This window comes from Bufo gargarizans, chromosome 1 (genome assembly GCF_014858855.1).
Source record: "Bufo gargarizans isolate SCDJY-AF-19 chromosome 1, ASM1485885v1, whole genome shotgun sequence".
In the NCBI taxonomy this organism is placed as follows: Eukaryota; Metazoa; Chordata; class Amphibia; order Anura; family Bufonidae; genus Bufo; species Bufo gargarizans.
In genome coordinates, this window is record NC_058080.1 from 377251361 (window position 1) to 377273353 (window position 21993).

The 21993-nt window shown below is 41.2% G+C and overlaps 1 protein-coding gene across 3 annotated transcripts in view; it reads left to right on the top strand.

The window, feature by feature from the left end:
- Positions 1–21993, top strand: part of LOC122920499 (muscle, skeletal receptor tyrosine protein kinase-like) — a 252908-nt gene that overhangs the window by 165991 nt on the left and 64924 nt on the right. For 2 of the 3 annotated variants that reach the window (XM_044270061.1, XM_044270041.1), the window contains exons 10-11: positions 18848–19023; positions 20818–20841. In XM_044270061.1, coding sequence (XP_044125996.1) covers positions 18848–19023; positions 20818–20841 — 200 coding nt within the window. The remainder of the gene's footprint in view (positions 1–18847; positions 19024–20817; positions 20842–21993) is intronic. The other variant, XM_044270050.1, reaches the window with a different exon arrangement.

Consider the following 21993-nt stretch of genomic DNA (forward strand, 5'->3'; position numbering starts at 1 on the left):
TGACTGTATGGTTCGGCTCCTGCTCAGTATCAGAAAAGGTGAGACTGCAGCGCATCATCCGAACAGCGGAAAGGATAATTAGCTGTAGCTTACCTTCCTTGTAGGATCTTCATGCTAGCAGGTGTGGAAAGAGAGTGGCTAAGATTGCCTCAGACCCCTCTCACCCTGCTCACTCCATCTTTCAGCCTATGCCTTCAGGAGTGAGACACCGTTCAGTGGCTACTAAAACTTCCAGGCACAGGAACAGCTTTTTCCCTCAGGCAGTTGCCTTGCTTTGGTTCCCTCCAGACCACTGAGTCTATCGACCATGGGGCTGCTGTAAAGAAAATGTCTTAATGCTTTCTAAATGCTGTTAAGAAAAGCTCAGGCAAGATGACCGCCCCCATAATCATGTTCAAGAAACAGAAATAAATAAATCTGCAATCAGAAAATAAAAAGGGATTTGAAAAAAGGATATGGGTGGTCACTATCTGGTTTTAACTGGCAGAAAAAAAAATTTGGTGACACATTTCCTTTGAGTGAAGGTCATTATACATCAGTGTTTCCTAATATTTTTGTTTCTTTTGAGCAGCATTCAGCTTATTTATATTATTATTATATGTTTTAAAGCACCATTAATTCCAAGGTTCTGTACATCTAAAAGGGGGTATACATATATAAAATAAACAAAACCACTTAAAACTTAAAATGTACATCATAACAAGGGCAGTATAACAAGTGTACTTTCAAAAATTGTTAGCAATATTCGCACTTTACTCAAATTAAAACCGCAAAGTCTACAGGAGAAAATGATCATGTGGTAATCCAGGGGCATAACAAAAAAAGGTTGGGCTCATAGAAATGTTTTAAATGCCCCTCCACCCACTACCAACTTTCCTGCAGTCTTCTCTACTGCTGTTAGTTAAGACCGCCCACGCTCTCCATACAACCACCCACTCAGTCAGGCACAAAATGTGAAAATAAAATGCTTAATGCTGGACAGGAGAAGGAGTCAAAAGCTTACTTTACAATTTACCGACTGGCCCTGTATGCCCCCTTAAAGGGGTTGTGTCATTTCGGCAAGTAGCATTTATCATGTAGAGAAAGCCCCCTTAAAGGGGTTGTGTCATTTTGGCAAATAGCATTTATCATGTAGAGAAAGTTAATACAAGACCCTTACTAATGTATTGTGGTTAGAGATGAGCAAAGTTCTAGAAAATTCACTTACCGAATTTCACAAAAATATTAGCTTTGTGACAAATTACTTAATCGAGGAGTGAATTTCTTTGTAAGTAGTGGGTGCAATGACAGGAAACGGTGATTGCACTGCTCCCTGTCATTGTACCCCTCAGATGCCGCGTTCATCGCTGATCACAGCATCTGATATTAACATTAAAGGGACACTGACAGGCCAAATCAGCATATTTAGTTATATATATGACATTACAGGTCTTATACAGTCTATTAAAAGCATCTAAGTATCCCCCCTGTCCACCTTATAAATACCGAAAAATTAAGTTTTATAACCTGCCTGTCTCGTCACCAATCTGCCCAAGGGGCGGCGTTTAATCTCAAATTGCGCACAGCCAGCCGCTCCCAACTGCCGTTCTGAAGCCCCGCCCAGCTCATCTATAATGACTTCGCTGGGCGGCGGCTACAACTCTCCCCAGTCAAGATCCTGCGCAGGCGCGATGTAACCACAGCCGGGCGCAAGCGCAGAGGATTAGACGAGGACGATGCCAAGAGGATTCAATTGCCCATGCGCAGGATCTTGACTGGGGAGAGTTGTAGCCGCCGCCCAGCGAAGTGAATATTGTAATATATATAACTAAATATGCTGATTTGGCCTGTCAGTGTCCCTTTAAGTTTTATAATAACATTAAATAAAATCATATTTAACTCATCCATTTGATTTCGCAGACTCCACTGCCGCCATCTTGATTGAAGATCCAGTGAAATCTCGCACGGTGCATGATGTCATCACATCGGCCAGGGTGGTGACGTCATACGTCACAGCGCACAAGATTTTGCGTTGGATCTTCAATCAAGATAGTGGCGGGCTCTTCACGCTCAAACGGATTAGGTGAGTATGATTTTTCTTTTTACACCATTTCAGGGAAAATCTATTTATTAGGATGAAGCACAAGGAAATTCGGCTTTGCTGCGATTCGAATTTTCCCTGAAATTCGGATCAAAGTCTACTTCGGACAGTTTGATTAGCTGAAAACTAATTGTGATTGTCCATATTACCTCCTTTTCTGGCTGGATAAATTTTTCCATCACATTATACACTGTTTGTTTGTTTCGATGGTTACGACCACCCTGCAATCCATCAGTGGTGGTCATGCTTGCACACTATAGGAAAAAGCACCGCCCTATGTGTTAGCCGGGAGCACACATAGGCTGGTGCTTTTTCCTATATTGTGCATACACGGCCACCACTGATGGATTGCAGAGTGGTCTTAACCATGAATACAAGCAGTGTATGATGGTAAAATAAATCCAGCCAGCAAAGGAAGCAATATGGACAATCACAATACATTAGTAATTGGCTTGTATTAACTTCTTCTACATAAGAAATCAGATTTGCTGAAGGGAAACAACTCCTTTAATGTCCCAACAACTAAAGCTTTTCCCCCTTAGTGCCCCCTTTATAGTAGAATTCTGCATTAGTGCCCACTTCACAGTAGTTATGCCCCCTTTGTGCCACCAAACAGGAGTCATGCCCTCTTAGTGTTCCCACACAATAGTTGTGCCCCATCAGTGCCCCAGACAGTAAAATGCCCCCTTAATGCCACCACACACTAGTTATGACTCCTTAGTGCCCCCACACAGTAGTTATACTCCCTTTGTGTCCCCACACAGTAGTTGTGCCACTTTAGTATTCCCACGCAGTAGTTATGCTCCCTTAGTGGCCCCACACTGTAGAATGCCCGTAAGTGCCTCCACACAGTAATTATGCCCTTAATGAACCCACAAAGTAGAATGCCCCCTTAATACCCAAAAACAGTAGAATACTCCCTTAGTGTCCCCTTTACAGTAGTGCTGGCCCCACAGTTCCCCCTTTACAGTATTGCTGCTCCTGTAGTGTTAATAAATAAAGCAAGTAATACTCATCTAGCCCCTTTCTCCTGATGAATGGAGCACATCATACTCTCCCCAGCAGCAGTTGTAATGCAGTGATATCATCATGCCCACTACGCTGAGCAACAGAGTGCACAGGCTGAAGGATGACCCCAGCCTGGGCTTTCTACTACATAGCCTAATAAGAGTAGTGACGTCAGTACATCACAGGCCAAGGAATTAGACCAAACCATAATGGATGACAGGCACAACAGCCAGACTTGGTTGTGAATTTAGTCTGTTATCAGTTAAAGCTCCGGTCTCGCCTGCCAGTACACACACCACAGCTCTTAGGCCAGTCCCGCCCCTGCATGATAAGATAACTCATATAGATATACAATCTAAATAGTGTTTTAGCCAGACTTGAAATATAATATATTACGGAAAAAATGTGCCCATGAAGTGACGAAATGCTTAACGTATAGCTACATAAAAAAAATAAAAAATACGATGTGAAAAGAAATAAAAGAATAATGTGGCATCAAATATACAATAAAAGAGACCACAGCATATTAGTGGTGAATAAAGTGATGTGTCCAGGCATTAGAGCTCAACACCTTCCCTACGCCACACAAATAGCCAGAACATCCAGCTTCCGCAGTGGCCTGTTTTATCATACAGTCCACCTTTTTATGTTTAACTAATGCCAGTTTCAATAAATAGCAACATTTTAAACCACAATATATCTTATTTAGATAGTAATGCTTAGTATCTGTGATACACAGGTAGAGCGATGTAACATTACAAGGCACCCGCACAAACAGTATAGCATCATAACCGAATAACAAAACATACAGTATATACAGGGCAAACCAGATATACAGTACAGACCAAACGTTTGGACACACCTTCTCATTCAAAGAGTTTTCTTTATTTTCATGACTATGAAAATTGTAGATTCACACTGAAGGCCTCAAAACTATGAATTAACACATATGGAATTATATACATAACAAACAAGTGTGAAACAACTGAGAATATGTCATATTCTAGGTTCTTCAAAGTAGCCACCTTTTGCTTTGATTACTGCTTTCCACACTCTTGGCATTCTCTTGATGAGCTTCAAGAGGTAGTCACCTGAAATGGTTTTCCAACAGTCTTGAAGGAGTTTCCAGAGATGCTTAGCACTTGTCGGCCCTTTTGCCTTCACTCTGCGGTCTAGCTCACCCCAAACCATCTCGATTGGGCTCAGGTCCGGTGACTGTGGAGGCCAGGTCATCTGGCGCAGCACCCCATCACTCTCCTTCATGGTCAAATAGCCCTTACTTTCAAAGTTTTCCCAATTTTTCGGACTGACTGACCTTCATTTCTTAAAGTAATGATTGCCACTCGTTTTTCTTTACTTAGCTGCTTTTTTCTTGCCATAATACAAATTCTAACAGTCTATCCAGTAGGACTATCAGCTGTGTATCCACCTGACTTCTCCTCAACGCCACTGATGGTCCCAACCCCATTTATAAGGCAATAAATCCCACTTATTAAACCTGACAGGGCACACCTGTGAAGTGAAAACCATTTCAGGTGACTACCTCTTGAAGCTCATCAAGAGAATGCCAAGAGTGTGGAAAGCAGTAATCAAAGCAAAAGGTGGCTACTTTGAAGAACCTAGAATATGACATATTTTCAGTTGTTTCACACTTGTTTGTTATGTATATAATTCCACATGTGTTAATTCATTTTTTGATGCCTTCAGTGTGAATCTACAATTTTCATAGTCATGAAAATAAAGAAAACTCTTTGAATGAGAAGGTGTGTCCAAACTTTTGGTCTGTACTGTATGTGGGTGCATAGATAATACAAACTTTAGATAAATCTACAAATCAAAGATTATGGGAGAAATTTATTAAGAAATATACACCACTTTTTAGCATATTTAAGGTGCAGATTTCGCCACAAAGGGGTTTTGTGGCAAAATCTGCGACTTTTCCCTGCTCATGCAATTTTTCCAAAGTGGCAGAAAAAAACGGTGAGTGGCGTAGGCGGGGAAGATTGATGCCCGGATGGCCGGTCTCATTTACTATGTTCTATGCCAGTTTATGGCGTGGAAAATGGTCTTAGACTATGTCAACAAGGGAGCTGGTATAGTTTAAACCATGTTGCATGGCCAGCTGAACCAAGCAGCAAAGTTATGTAGAGGCCTGCGCCTCTACATAACTTTGGTGCATCCAATGCCAGCCCATAAGGATTAAGATCGGCGTATAAATCATTGGTCTTAATAAATTATTCCCTGTGCGCATGCATTGATAAGAAAATGTGTCCAAAAATGCACTCAATAACCAATTATTATAATTAAAAATATGTACATCAGAATTATTAGTATAACAAATTATCTATGCAATAAAAATGAATGTCTGTCTGTCCTCTGTAGGCATCCAAACGCCAGAACCATTTGACCCTAATTTTTCACATAAGTAAATTGGGTGTCTAGAAAGGTTTTCGTAAAGGCCCCATCCATCACCAGTTTTATGGTATCCTTAATTGACCCAGCCTTTTTGCTAAAATCTTGTGCTAAACAGCTCCAGCGCATACTTCAGATCAGACCCTCATATCAGACGTCAGTTCAGATACCCAAATCAAACCTCAGATCAGACCCCTATTTGAGACCTGTCCCCCATATCAGATCTCAAATCAGACCCCCATATAAGACCTCAGATCAGACCCCCATATCAGACCCCAGATGAGACCCCCATATCACACCCACTATCAGATCAGACCCCCCCATATCAAACCTCAGAATAGAACCCCCTACATTAGACCTCAGATAAGACCCCCATGTCAGACCTTAGCTCAGACCCCCATGGGACACTGCTAAGAAGGTGTGGTGCTGTGGAGGTCACTGTTAAGGGGGTGGGGTGCTGTGGAGGTTACAGCGGACACACCAACTGTATACCTCGGCAGCACTATGTTTTTCTATTTCCGAACATAGTATAATTTAAACTGACAATGTATATCTATTAGGTTGAAGCCCATGTGCACAGTATACCAAGATATGAATACTAACCTTTAAAAAAAATTGTAACGACTAGACTAGCTGCAATGGCAAGTATGACACAAGTAAATTTATGAACAAATACATAGAAGATAGATAAATAGATAGATAGATAGATAGATTACATTTATACAAGTATATACAAATAATATTCCGATTTATGGCGTACAACTGATATATGTGAAGTGGGCCTTATCTACATAATGTTTTCTAGACTGTGAGAAATAATTTTGCACCATTGAGCGATGAAAGTATTACACTAGTGACCATGAAACCCTTCCAGGACAAATAATGGTCACCAGTCATGGGTCTTGACGTCATTTGGTATTTTCTCAGCATTCCTCGAAGATATTGTTTTACTCATGAGCTTTTAATGAGATGTGGTGTTCATAAATAACAGTATAGTAAAGATAGTACTGTGCATAACTAAATCAATACAGAGGACTTACCTAACACACCATAAAAAAAAAGTATGCTAATACTTTCAATTACACAATACTTATGAGTAACAAATTGTGTACGAGTTGAAAATTCTGCAGCTGCAGTGGAAAGCAAATTTCAGCAAATATTCTTGCCGTTAAACACAGTTTATAGTGAACTTGTCAGCTAATATGCTACCCTATATAAGGGAATTTAGATTGTGAGCCCCAATGAGGACAGGGACCAGTATGAGTGGTGATAATCTCTTTACAGCAAAATGCTATGTAAATGAATGAACTAAATAAATTAATAATAAAACATTATATTACAGCTACAGGTCCATACCACTAGTTGCCGAAATGGCACAAAAAACATTGGGACATTTAACAACTTGGATTGCTGAAACAAATACACTAGAAACATAATTTATGAGTCCGGGACATTCATGAGGATAGCATTCGCCTACCATCAGTATACCTGCATACACAACAGTCTGTCAATCACCAATCAAGTTGAGGGGGAGACAGGCAGCACTCTCCTTATGAATATTCTGGACTTTATATTCTTTCTGGGCTCCTAGTTGTACGGATATTGTGCTGTCCATAGAAAGGGCAACATACAAAAGTATCATACAAACAAATATCATATACACAATAATCGGAAGGCATTTAACTTAAAGGGGTTATCCAATTCTAAAAATGCCCCCCACAATGACTTACCCCACTCCCCTGCACCTGCATCACTCCAGGTCCCTGCTTAGCTGCCGCCGCATCTCCTGGTTGCACGGACCAAAAATCCGGCAACGGGGGGTGGGGGGGACAGCACGGCGGGTGTGGTTTGGTGCATCCAACAGCAGGCCGCAATGGTTACCAGCCTCCCTATCATCATGGGTGCCATCACCCGTGAGGCTAGGGAGGGTGGTCAGCATCGCAGCCTGCTATTGGCTGCACCCCCCTGTTGCCGGATGTTTTGATCTGCACAACGGGGAGATGCCGTGTTGGCTGTGCAGGGATGCAACTGCTGAGGAGCAGGGTAAGTATGATTTATGAGAGGGGTCCGAGCATTGTTGGGGGCATTTTTAGATTTTGAAAACCCCTTTAAGGACAAGACATCATAGTATTTTTAATAATTCCGGAAGAATGTATAAATATGAATGTGTACAGCAAAGTTTTATAATATATATAGGCACTGTCGCATAATAGCAGTTAGGCCATAATAAAAAATAAAATATATAATAAAAATGTAGGAACACTAGATAATACAAATATACCAATTTGCTAACTGACTCAAACCCCTACAAAGGCATTAATTACGGTAATATATACGTGAATCAACTGGTCAAAATAAAACAAAGACCAAAATAAAAAAAAAGTCAAAAACACTAATATAGACTGATACCACCCTTTTTGTTTCCACCATAATATTATTCATCACTCATTATATGTACACATATATTTCAATATTTATGACTTTCTGTGGAACCCTCTTTGTATCATACCACCAGGGCCCCACAGAACGTCAAAAATATTGAAATATATGTGTACACATATGAGTGATGTATAATATTATGGTGGAAACAAAATCGGTGGTACTGTACTAAGTTACTGTTTTATACTTTTATGAGTATTTTTGTCTATGTTTTATTTTAATGAATGGATTAATGTGTATTTTCATTAATGAGTTTGCAGTGGTTTGACTCATATAATAAAATGGATGAATACTGGATAGTGCAAATATGCCAGTTTATTAAATATTTTTATTTATATATTTTTATTTTTTATTATGGTTGAACTGCCATTGTGCCAGAGTGCCAATCTATAATGTAAAACTTGATGATTTACTTTATTCTGGTGTCAGGCCACCAGAGAGATTGAAGCACCGGCAGTTTTTTCCATCAATTGGCCCATGTAAGAAACCTGTTTGTATATATAAATGTGTATAGGCTCCTTTATATAGGCTGACAAATTATTGAGAACAAACGATTCATTCCCAGCAATTGCCTGCTTGTTAGAGGAGGTGAAAGCTGTATTTACATGCAGCAATAACCCCCACTGTCTGGGGACAAGTGATCACTCATCCTCATACAGAGTCATTGTTTATGGACAGCAGATCTGCTGTGCTAAAATTAGGATTTTGGTGACTTCATTAGTGATGCTTTCACCTGATGAACGAGCCTGCTCATTCACTGGGTGATCTGCAGCACCATTTCTTAGGGCAGCTATTAGAACACATTCCTCGGAATGCTACTTGCCAGTGGCGTACATAGAGAAGTAAGTGCCCTATAGCAAAGATCAAACCAGGCCCCCCACACAAGACAGAAGGGTTTCCGCCTAAACCCTTTTCAATGACCCTTGGGCTATTTTTCTACTGCCTCATTTTCTAAAAGTTGTTCCTTTAGAGGGTAGAGTCCTGACCAAGTTTTCATCTCCAGTAGAAGATATGATAATCCCAACTAAGACTGGGCCCCCTCTTGCTCTGGGCCCCATAGCAGTCGCATGGTCTACCGCTATGGTAGTTACGCCCCTGCTTCTTGCCTATAACTGCACCAATTTTCAGCACATGTAAAAGGACTTTGCTGTCTCTGTTCATCTCCTGGGAAAACCAAGGATCCGACAGGTCAAACTCCAACCTGTAGATCCTCAGTAGGAGACTTAGGGGAGCAGCTATAATGTATTTTCATCTACAGGGAGTGCAGAATTATTAGGCAAGTTGTATTTTTGAGGATTAATTTTATTATTGAACAACAACCATGTTCTCAATGAACCCAAAAAACTCATTAATATCAAAGCTGAATATTTTTGGAAGTAGTTTTTAGTTTGTTTTTAGTTTTAGCTATTTTAGGGGGATATCTGTGTGTGCAGGTGACTATTACTGTGCATAATTATTAGGCAACTTAACAAAAAACAAATATATACCCATTTCAATTATTTATTTTTACCAGTGAAACCAATATAACATCTCAACATTCACAAATATACATTTCTGACATTCAAAAACAAAACAAAAACAAATCAGTGACCAATATAGCCACCTTTCTTTGCAAGGACACTCAAAGGCCTGCCATCCATGGATTCTGTCAGTGTTTTGATCTGTTCACCATCAACATTGCGTGCAGCAGCAACCACAGCCTCCCAGACACTGTTCAGAGAGGTGTACTGTTTTCCCTCCTTGTAAATCTCACATTTGATGATGGACCACAGGTTCTCAATGGGGTTCAGATCAGGTGAACAAGGAGGCCATGTCATTAGATTTTCTTCCTTTATACCCTTTCTTGCCAGCCACGCTGTGGAGTACTTGGACGCGTGTGATGGAGCATTGTCCTGCATGAAAATCATGTTTTTCTTGAAGGATGCAGACTTCTTCCTGTACCACTGCTTGAAGAAAGTGTCTTCCAGAAACTGGCAGTAGGACTGGGAGTTGAGCTTGACTCCATCCTCAACCCGAAAAGGCCCCACAAGCTCACCTTTGATGATACCAGCCCAAACCAGTACTCCACCTCCACCTTGCTGGCGTCTGAGTCGGACTGGAGCTCTCTGCCCTTTACCAATCCAGCCACGGGCCTATCCATCTGGCCCATCAAGACTCACTCTCATTTCATCAGTCCATAAAACCTTAGAAAAATCAGTCTTGAGATATTTCTTGGCCCAGTCTTGACGTTTCAGCTTGTGTGTCTTGTTCAGTGGTGGTCGTCTTTCAGCCTTTCTTACCTTGGCCATGTCTCTGAGTATTGCACACCTTGTGCTTTTGGGCACTCCAGTGATGTTGCAGCTCTGAAATATGGCCAAACTGGTGGCAAGTGGCATCTTGGCAGCTGCACGCTTAACTTTTCTCAGTTCATGGGCAGTTATTTTGCGCCTTGGTTTTTCCACACGCTTCTTGCGACCCTGTTGACTCTTTTGAATGAAACGCTTGATTGTTCGATGATCACGCTTCAGAAGCTTTGCAATTTTAAGAGTGCTGCATCCCTCTGCAAGATATCTCACTAATTTTTGACTTTTCTGAGCCTGTCAAGTCCTTCTTTTGACCCATTTTGCCAAAGGAAAGGAAGTTGCCTAATAATTATGCACACCTAATATAGGGTGTTGATGTCATTAGACCACACCCCTTCTCATTACAGAGATGCACATCACCTAATATGCTTAATTGGTAGTAGGCTTTCGAGCCTATACAGCTTGGAGTAAGACAACATGCATAAAGAGGATGATGTGGTCAAAATACTCATTTGCCTAATAATTCTGCACTCCCTGTATACATGACAGATTTACAGTAGATCCCACGCCACTTAACAAGATCCAAAGAGAAATAGCTAATGTTTATGGCAAGCAGAGATGAAGCCTACGCTAAAAACTACACTGAGCTTCATATTTTCATTCCTTTTAACACCAAGGAAGCTTAAAGGCAGACCCCTTTTCAGGCCTTAATAACGTAAATGTGGAAATACAGGCCCTTAATGGAGAACAAATGAACGTTGTCCATAAGTTCAGTATGCAAACCAGAGAACGGCACACCTCTAACAGCCATCTTGTTTCAAGTATTTAGTAGAAGTTTGTTGCACTTCATTGCTCCATCAGGATGCAGCATGTAGCTCTATTCTTCTCATGGAAATGACAGAAACCAAGAAAGCCAATGATAAGTCAGCGTAGTCTTTGGGGCACCACTGGTGTCCATCGTGCAATGCATCCAGCATGGTTTTGTTGTTTCTGTTTATCATGGAAACCACAAAGAAGAAGTGAAAAGCCTTATTATAGTAAAGCAATATTTTCTGACTCATTATGTTATGTTGCATGTCCTACAAGGGGTTAAAATATAGCTATAACTTTTGGAGTTCCTGAAGCCGGATCCATAACAAATTAAGAAAACACATTATGTTGATGAGATAATGTCATTAAACGATGCACCTATTGAAGCATGCAGGGCAGGCCAAGGCAAGTGCAGTTGCCTATATGTGAACTTCCCTGCCTACATCTAGTTATTTTGTTTGGCTGTTGAGTAAATGTTTGTTTCCAAAACTTAGTTTCTGGTTTTCCAGTTTATGCTACAGTGCCTTAAAAAAAACTATTCATACCCCTTGAACTTTTCCACAATTTTTTCACATTGCACCTGCAAACCTAAATGTATTTTTATTGGGATTGTATGTAATAGAACAACACCAAATAGCAAGTATGTGTGAAGTGAAAAGAAAATGAGACACCGTTTTCTAAATTTGTAATAAAACAAAACCAATTACAGCTGCAAGTCTTTTAGGGTATGTCTCTATCAGCTTTGCACATCTAGAGGCAGAGAGTTTTGCCCATTCTACTTCGCAAAATAGCTCAAGCTCAGTCAGATTGGAGAGAGAGTGTATGTGAACCGCAATTTTCAAGTCTTGCCACAGATTCTCAATAGGATTTAGGTCTGGACTTTGGGCCATTCTAACAAATTGATATCCTTTGAGCTAAACCATTCCATTGTAGCTCTGGCTGCATGTTTATGGTTGTTGTCCTGCTCGAAGTTGAACCTACGCCCCAGGTTTTCCTACAGGATTGTCCTATACAGTATTTAGCTCAATCCAGCTTCCCTGCCCCTACATCCCCACAACAACAAGATGCTACCATCACCATGTTTCACGGTGGGGATGGTGATTTGCAGTATTAGACCCCCCCCCCACACACACACACACACACACACACACACACACACACATACATACATACATACATAGTATTTTGCATTTAGACCAAAAAGTTCAGAGCGCCTTCTTCCACATGTTTGTTGTGTCCCTTACATGGCTTGTGGCTAACTGCAAATGTGACTTTTTCTGGCTTGCTTTCAAAAATGTATTTCTTCTTGCCACTTTTCCATAAAGGCCAGATTTGTGAAGTACCTAACTAATAGTTGTCCTGTGGACAGATTCTCCCACCTGAGCTGTGGATCTCTGTATCTCCTCAAGAGTTACCATGGACATCTTGGCTGCTTCTCTAATTAGTGCTCTCCATGCCTGGGCTGTCAGTTTAGGTGGACGGCCATGTCTTGGTAGGTTTGCAGTTTGCCATGCTCCTTCCATTTTCGGATGATGGATTGAACAGTACTATCAGTGGGATATCATTATTATTATTTTTTTATTTAACAATTTTTATTTCTATTTCCAAGAAATAGAAAACAGTATACGGTACATATTAGACATGTAAAGCGTCTGACACGACTCATCAGTAAGTACAGATATCATATCATCTGAGAGAGGAGAGGAAAGGAAATGAGAACCATTACGTATTCCAAGATCCTAAACAATAAATTTGTAGACAGGTACAATCTTACAACCTGAGATTGAAATTTCACAAAATACAAAATACAAGAAGATACGGAAAGGTACAAAGGATTAATAGTACAGCCCTTTCTTGAATCGAGATGGAGAGAGCATGTTGGTCAATGAGAGAACCTGAATTCCCGCCAGAGCTTCCATTGTTTTACGAATTTTTGGTGGTTCCTAGCCTCCCAGGCAGAGAGTTCCTCAAAACAATATAATTGATCAATTTTTTGCCTCCATTGTTCCATTGAAGGAAGGGTAGTAGAAAGCCAATGTTTCGGGACTAGCAAACAGGCAGCTATAATCAATTGCCTGAACAGAAAAGGGGGGAGGCGAGTATCAGTGGGTTCATTCGAATCATATATGTTAAGCAAAGCTTTTAGAGGGGAGACTGTTACTGAGATTTGGCAAATCTGGTTGCTAAGGCGAAAGATTTCCTTCCACCAGTTTTTTATAATGGGACAGTCCCACCAAATATGCAGGAAAGATCCTCTATTATCCAAGCACCTCCAACATCTATCCGACGCTGATTCAGCAAAAAGACATATCACGTCTGGAGTTTTATACCATCTTGTTAACAACTTGTAACCGTTTTCTTGTATACGGACACATCGAGACGTGATATGTGGAGTTAGAAGTATGTCAGGTAGTTTGGACATAGGGAAATCTTGACCCAAATCTCGTTCCCAATGCTTTATGAAGGTGGGTTTAGTGATAAGTGGGGGAGAGTTCAGTCTATGAAATAGTTGGGAAATCTATTTTTCAGGTGGTATGGGGTTGTTAAGGGCTTCGGTCCAGACGAGTGGTCGGAAAATGTTGTGAGAGATAGGAATGTATGTAAGATAATGGGGAAATACACTGTTGGTGTGAGGGAAATTTTTTGGGGAGCTCTAGTAAGGGTGGCACTTTACCATCCAAGTCAAACAGAGAATAAATAGGAATAGCTGATTCTTTCAGGGTTCGAGGGGTACATTCAGTCACCAAGGTAAGAGCAGTGCCCAATACATCTTTCAGCGAAAGGAGAGGAGACGGAAAGGGTATTGAGCAATGTGTAGTTTGAAACCATTTCCACGCCTTCAGTGTCGCTTGTATGATTGGGTAAGGTGAAGAAGGGATATTCATGAGACTGGAATTACCCAACAATAAGTAAGGAGCGAAATGGTTTTCCTAGAAGTTCTTGCTCCATCAACACCCATGGTTTGGGGTTGGAGTTTCTGAGCCAATCAACTGCCCTGGAAATAAGAACCGCTTTCCCGTATAACTCAGGATCCGGTAGAGACATCCCAGCATACTTTTTGGGGCGAGATAAGGTGTGATATGACAATCTGGGACTTTTGTCATTCCACACAAATTTGCAGAAGATCTTTCTAAGTGATTCATAGTAAGTGTTGGGTATAGGTATGGGTAAGACCTGTTGCAAATATGTGAGGCGAGGTATTATCAGGGACATGAGAAGATTTTTCCTACCTATCCACGAAATTATATGGGTGTTCAGTTTATCTATACTAGAGGATATGGATTGTAGTAGTGGGGCATAGTTGAGGGAGAAGAGATCAGAAACATTAGGGCTTATTTTGATTCCTAGATAAGTTAGGTGTGGGGATGACCAATCAAATGCTGAGTCCTTTTTTAGCCTTTGTTGTTTTGTTAGTGGGATTCCAAAACAGATGACAAGTTATTTTTGCTGTTTAATTTTAAAGTTGGAGAGAGTACTATATTCGTCTAGATGATTTTGGATAGCTATAAGGGAGGCCTTTGGGTTTGTGGTCATAATCATAATATCGTCCGCAAATGCAGCCAATTTATGTTCATGACCCCCCAAAAAGATGCCTTTTATAGCAGGGTCCATTCTTAATTGTGTTAAAAGAGGTTCAAGGGCTAATACAAATATAAGGGGGGAAAGAGGGCATCCTTGACGGGTGCCGTTTCGGATACGGAAGGGCTCTGATAGATCACTATTAACTAAGACCGAAGCTGAAGCCTGGGAGTACATGGCGAAGATAGCTTGAACAAAGGGACCAGGTAGGCCAAATCCCAGCAGGACTTGCTTTAGATAGGCCCAATTTACCCTATCGAACTCTTTCTCCGCATCCGTGCTCAGAAGGAGAAGAGGTTTAGATCGGAGAGCAGAATGGTAAACAACATTGAGGACTCTAGATGTATTGTCTCTTCCCTCTCTGCCCCGGACGAAGCCCACCTGGTCCCCATGTACCAAGGATGAGAGAACCGTAGAAAAACGTTTCGCTAACATCTTCGCCAGTAGCTTAAGGTGAATGTTAAGAAGTGAAATGGGTCTGTAGTTAGCACACTGGTTATATGGGCCATTGTCATGTCTCTCGAAAGTTGTTTACCTTGAAGAGTCGAATTGCACACTGAAAGCAAGTGGGGGAGAACATATTGTTGGAAAGTTCTGTAATAGGAGACAGTCAGTCCGTCTGGGCCTGGGCATTTACTAGAGGGTGCTTGCTTTAATGCCAATTCAAGGTCTTCGAGTGTAAATTGTGAGGCCAATTTCCGCTTGGTCTCTGTGGAAAGAGTTGGAAGGTTAAGTGAACTCAAAAAGGAGGTTGTTAGGGAGGAATGGGATTCTGGTGTAATTGTGGAAGGTAGATTATATAGGGATTCATAGAATTCCCTAAAACGGGTTGCTATTGCTGCGGAGGAGAAAAGTGGGGTGCCCTGGGGAGAATCTATTTGGTGAATATAATTTGCTGCTTTCCTATTTTTTATTCTGCGCATCATGAACTTTGATGCATTGTAGCCATGGGCGAAATATTTGTGTTGTGGACTAAGGAAGTATTTAGCTGATGAATATTGTAGAAGGGATTTTATTTCTGCTCTAGGATTGGAAAGCTCCTGTAAATGGGAATCTGATAGGGAACGTTTATGTAGAGATTCAAGGGATTTTATTTTCTGGCATAGATCGTCTAGCTTTTTTCCCCTTTCTTTTTTAAGGAACGAACCCAGGCTAATAAAGTGGCCTCTGATATAAGGTTTATGGGCGTCCCATAGAGATTGGTTCGAAGTTTCTGGGCAATTGTTCAAAGTAAAGTACTCTTTCAAAAGGTCAGCTATCTTTTCTTTGGCCGTATTATTGCCCAAAAGTGACTCATTCAGTCGCATCTAAATTTATTCGGGTTTGGGGTAGGGGCTGAGACAGAAAGAAAAATGGGGGCATGGTCGGATAAATGGATTGAGCCCAGTTTAGCCTCTCGGCACAGTTCCAGGTGAGTTTTAGAAATAAATAGGTAATCCAACTTTTGATATGTCCCATGCACGTGAGAGTAAAAACTATAGTCCCTTGCTTTAGGATGCAATGTGCGCCATACATCTACCAGGTGTAAGTTCCAAAGACCTTCCCTTATCCAACGTAGTGCGCTAGCAGATAAAGCGGATCTCTGGGTGGAGGAATCAATTGGTGGGGTTAGTGTAGCGTTAAGATCCCCTCCCAGGATCACCAGACCCTCTGCAAAGCTCTCAATGATGGGGAAAACTATGGAAAACCATTTGGCTTGGCCCGAATTGGGTGCATAGAGGTTAATGATAGTGTACAGCTGAGGACCTATATTACCCTTGACCAAAATGTACCTCCCTTCTGGGTCCTGTATATGGGATGCATATTTAAACGGTACTTTTCTCTGAAACCCAACGCTCACCCCGCCGGAGACAGATGAATTCCCACCACAGTGATACCACTGAGAATAGTGAGAGTGAGATAGATTAGGATAATGGTTGAATTTAAAGTGCGTCTCCTGGAGAAGCAAGACACTAGCCCCAGATTTGCGCAGCAATGTAAAAATCTGACTCCTCTTAGAGGGGGAGTTGAAACCCCTAACATTATAGGACGCAATCGATAAGTCAGCCATTATATCTTAAACGATGGGGATTACCTTGCTGGGGCGCGTCTGTTCCCCCAGGAGACGCACCTCTCTCACTAGAGAATCGGTTGGGTCGGGTCGGTTGGGTGTCAGATGCTTTCTATACAAATTCTGTATGATCAGAAAAGGTGAAATATGTACCTTTAACAAAATAAAAGTAAAAACAACAACAAGTAAAACAGAAAAAGAAACTGTCAGCATGGTGAGCCTTTGAAAGTAGGTCATCACAGTATAGAGTGGGGGTCGTAAGGGGGGAAAAAAGGTTGAACAACCCATTTGCGATCCCCATCGCACCGGGTAAGGCCTCACATAGGAGGATATCAGACAGACACGAGAGAGATGCCAAGAACGGCCTAGCAATGGATAGGCATAGTATGAGAAAGTAGGAGAGAAAGGGCAGCGGGAAATGGAGGGGAGTAAGCAAGATGAGACATGAAACATGAGGGTAGAGGTGTTTCAGAAGGAGTGAATAGGTAAGGGATAGCCCAAACTAAGCATGTAATTAAACATTTAGTGAAGAAGGAATTATCACTGTGCAGGACCCTCATGGAGTGAACTGTATATTTCTTAGCCTTCTGCGACTTTGGAGTGCGAGGGTGTTCAAAGGGTGCGATCACGGGAAGCTCCGGTAACTCCAGGATGTCTTGATATAGCTCCCAGTTCTCGATTTCCATGCGCGGAATCTGTAGATGGTCGAATACTCCGGCTAAATCGGCGAACGCGGAGATTGTGAGACGGCGACCCTCATAGGTAAAGGTAAGTCCAAATGGAAAGTTCCACCGATACAGGATCTTGTTGGACCGAAGCCAATCGGTCAGGGGCTTCAAGGAGCGCCGTTTTCTTAATGTTGAGGGAGCTAAGTCCTGAAAAATCGCACGTTATGTTATCTTGATTTCTGGCCGCCTCCAGCACTGCTGCTTTGACCTGAAAATTTAGGAAGCGGCAGATGACATCCCTGGGGGGGTCAGATGGCTTCGGTTTAGGCCTCAACGCTCTGTGAGCGCGTTCGATAGTAATGTCCATCGGATGTTCCGGGCCTAGCAGGGACTTGCACAACTCCATGACAGTAGTTGGTATTTCAGAGGCAAGGACTGTTTTGGGTATCCCCCTGAGCCGGAGATTATTCCTCCGTCCTCGGTTTTCCTGATCCTCCATAGCACTGTGGAGGTCATTTAAGTGAGTATGGCACTTTTGTTGGGAGGATGCTGTGGCTGTTTGGTGCGCCAAAATCGCGACCTGGTGGGACACTAATGAAACCACTCTATCCCCGACATGCAGCATGTCCTGGCGGAGAGCCGTGAATTCGGTCACTATTGGCTCCATAGCTTTACTAAGTGCTTGCTTCAGAAATCTGCGGGTGATCGGGAGCGCTGTTCTTTTATGAGAATCTTCGGTGTCCGACTCCCCTTCAGAGAGGTCCGCAGCGCGCTCACTGACCTTAAGCGAGGGTGTCAGCGCCATCTTGGGCTCCCGGGCTGCAACTGTGGCGGCTGCTTTTCGGATAAACTTATAAATTTCTCCACCCGGGTTAGCAGTTTTGTTGGAGCTAGATGAGTCTCCATACTTGAATTGGCCTATCTTGACCATCTCTCCGGCTGTCAGCTAACGTAAGCTGGTGCTTTATGGGATCTGTGACGGAGAGCTCCTGACTAAGCTGCCATCACGGTCCGGCGCTGGCTCCGCCCCCCGGGATATCATTTTTTAACCTAACCCTGCATTACACTTCTCAACTTTATCTCTGACCTGTCTGGAGTGTTTCTTAGTTTTCATGATGCAGTTTGATCACTAATGTCCTCTAACAAACCTCTAATACCTTCACAGAACAGCTGTAGTTATACTGAGAATAAATTACACACAGGGGTATCAGAGTACAAGGGGCTGAGTATAAATGCACGCAACACTTTTCACTCCACACATACTTGATAATTTGTTTCGATCTATCATTTAAAATCCCACTAAAATATATTTAAGTTTGTGGGTGTAACATGAAAAAATGTGGAAAAGTTCAAGGGGTATTAATACTTTTTTAAGGCACTTTATACTACAAGTATAGCTATTGTTTACTGAGGGTTACTGGTAATGTCTTGTGGTTGTGTTTTGTATTTTTCTATCTATTTTCCTATGTTTCATCATATTGATAACATTTGTATTCTTAGTGTATGCTTTGTTTTCCAGGGAACACTGCCTTGCAGTAAAGGATCTTTACTGCTTTAAAGAATGGCTGATAATAGAGGATAATTCACAGAAAGGAATTTATAGACCTGGATTAATGCTATTGACGCTCCTTGACTGTGAAAAACTTCCCAGCCTGCAAAAGAGCCCAGGGGCTTGCATCAAAATTCCGTACTTTGGTAGGATGATTTTATATCAAAGATAATTGGATATTAATGTGGATTTCTGATTTTGTTTTTATTCTAGCACATACATGAAAAAGAAGTTTCAACAAATCTAGAATTCATCATGATAGATTTAAGGGAACCTGTCATGTGGATATTTGAATATAATCTAACTAATTATATGCAATCATTAACTACTAAAAAGTACCTTAGATGTATTCACTTACTGGTGTGACAGATGGTTACCTCATAATATACACACAAAGATGCCACATGCCGCATGCTAATCAAGCTGATTTGAGTCCAGCGTGATGTCAGTGAGTCCAGCGTTTATTTAATTAACAGCTATAGCCACTCCCCTGCCCACCTGCTGCTGATTCATATGGAAAATAACTGTCAATCAGCAGCAGGTGGGCGGGGAGAGTCAGGAGCTCATAAATATTTATGACTCATCATTATCAGCTGGAGCTTTTCAATACAAGATGTTGGCAGATTGACTGGGTCAATTAAAGAAAGTGATCCAGCATTTTGCTAAGAGAATCAGTCACTTATTTATGTTGCCCTCAGTTAGGACACCATAAAACTGGTGACAGGTTCCCTTTAACAGTAGAAATAAAAAAATGAGACTGAAATATCTGCAGTGTGAACTGCCTCATCACATCTAATCGGCAGTAAAACAAATTACTTCCTCTGCGTTCAAAGGATTCTTGACTGCAGGAACATTTAGGGTTCATGCACACCATCCTTTTTGCATCCATGATCATTCTGCATTTTTAGCAGATAGCACACTGATCCATTTTTTTTATGGGTTTGCAAATAAAAACATGCAGGATATGATCTGTGTACTGTCCTCATCCGTATGTTGTTCCACAAATTACAGAACATGTCCTACTCTTATGTGTATTGTGGACAAAAATAGTCATTTCTAGTGATGGGTGTGAGAAAATGTGGATTGTACATATTTTGCAGATCTGTGGTTTGCGGACTGCAATACTGATACAGCCAAGTGCATAAGGCTTAATACATATTTTTAGACTACCTCATAGAGGACTGTGTCTGGCGATAGAGCCTCTTAAAAATGTTTATTGTGACCACAAATTTTAAGGTAATTTTAACTCATCAACATGAAATTAAAATCTCTGCAGTTCCTATCAGAAGGTACCTTACATTTCATTGCAATAATAGGTAAGTTTGGTGTCCCTTTAAAAGTACATGTTCTCAATAGGCTAATATGACTTGTGCCTCTCTACTTTTCCCCTTCTCTGCTGTCAGCGCAGCGCTGTAATCCAGCTTTGAGCTCAACAGTTGAGCATGTGATCCATTCAGGTTGTTGGGAGATACATATATCATCCCTGGCAACCAATGAGATTACTCAAGGTTAAACTGGCACTGAACTGTGAGAAGAGGGCTGTCCCATTCACATATAAAGATACGTTTAGGTGATAATCCTCTTTGAATGTAAGATTTATGTTTTACACATTAAATTAGTGTATTTTTCAGACTAAATAATGTAGTTCCCTGCTCTATAAATATTATGAACACAGGAAAATCATATCAATAATCAGCACATATAAAAGTGATTGCATTAAAATTTTAGGCATTTAGGCAACAAATGAACAATTACATCCATTTCCACAGTTTTCTTTTTGTTTGTTTTTTAACACAGACATTACTGTGTGAACCACCAAATGATTGTTATACATTTTTAAAAATTTATATTTTTATTTGATTGATTATTTAGTGCTCTGTAGTTTACACATTCCTTGTAAAAATGGGCATGTTGTAAAATGTTTTATTTCTCTTTTGCAGAGTTACATAAGGAAAATATTACCAGTAAGTTGTAATAATGTACGCGTTATTTCAAAGTGAAAAATTGTACTAGTGGTGTATTTAGATTACTTTATTACTGAACTTGCAACCCACATCTACCTGAAAACTAATAAGGCTGAATATGAATGATTAAAGTACAAAAGTCTTCCATTTAAACCGTCATGCACATATGGAAGTTCATGACTCTTAGCATCCCTCTGGTTCTGTATAGGACTTAATCACACAGTCAGTGTTCGGTCAGAGATTTTGAGCCAAAACCAGGTGCGGGTCAAAACACAGAACAGGTGGAAACTAGAGATGTGCAAATCGATTCTAAAGTCCACTAAACAAAACTGAAGTTTTGGTAATTTGTTGTGTAAAAAAAATGCAGCCAGTTGTGAATATTGGTGGGGAAAACTAGTAAGGAAGAAGAAGATAGAGGGTTACATCTATGTTAGAAAGTATATTATATTACACCCCTCAGTATGTCACACCTATCGATAGCACACTTAAACCAGTCCTTGAAAGGGTTTTTATGGCCCTATTAGCTAGCGTTTGGTGTCCCTAATAGTCTGTCCCTGCTCCACACAGCAACCTCTTCCTACACTGGCAAAGGACTGAATGTAAAATGGCGCCCAGATCAGGTTTATTTATAAGGTAGTGGGTATGTCTATGTGCTGAAACGTCTCAATTGGCTGCCTGTACCACCTGATGGATGTGTCATGGGTCAAAGTTCTTCACAATGTAAAAGAATATGGCGCAGGCAGACATCGCCATATGTTCGATCATTCGGCGAACTGCGAACGAGCGAAGTTCGCCGTGAAACAACCGCCGGGCGAACCGCGAGGCCATCTCTAATGGCAGACACATACATAATCTAGTGGCTAGGGACTCTATAGGGAAACAAGGGATAGGGAGAGAAATGGAAGATGTAACTGGGTATATTTTAGAGTTTAATCAGGTAAAGCATATAGAGAGAGTGAGGGACTGGTTCATACAGCTTGCTGGCAACTAGTTTTGCCTTACAAAATTCAGCAATTTTAATTTTTTTGCAAAACTTCAGTGAATAACTTTGGGCTTTGATTCTACAACTTTAGCAACATTTTAAAACAGGAATCCAAAGTTAGCTTTGGTACTGATGTAACAGCCGGTACTGAAGCCAACTTCGGATTCTTG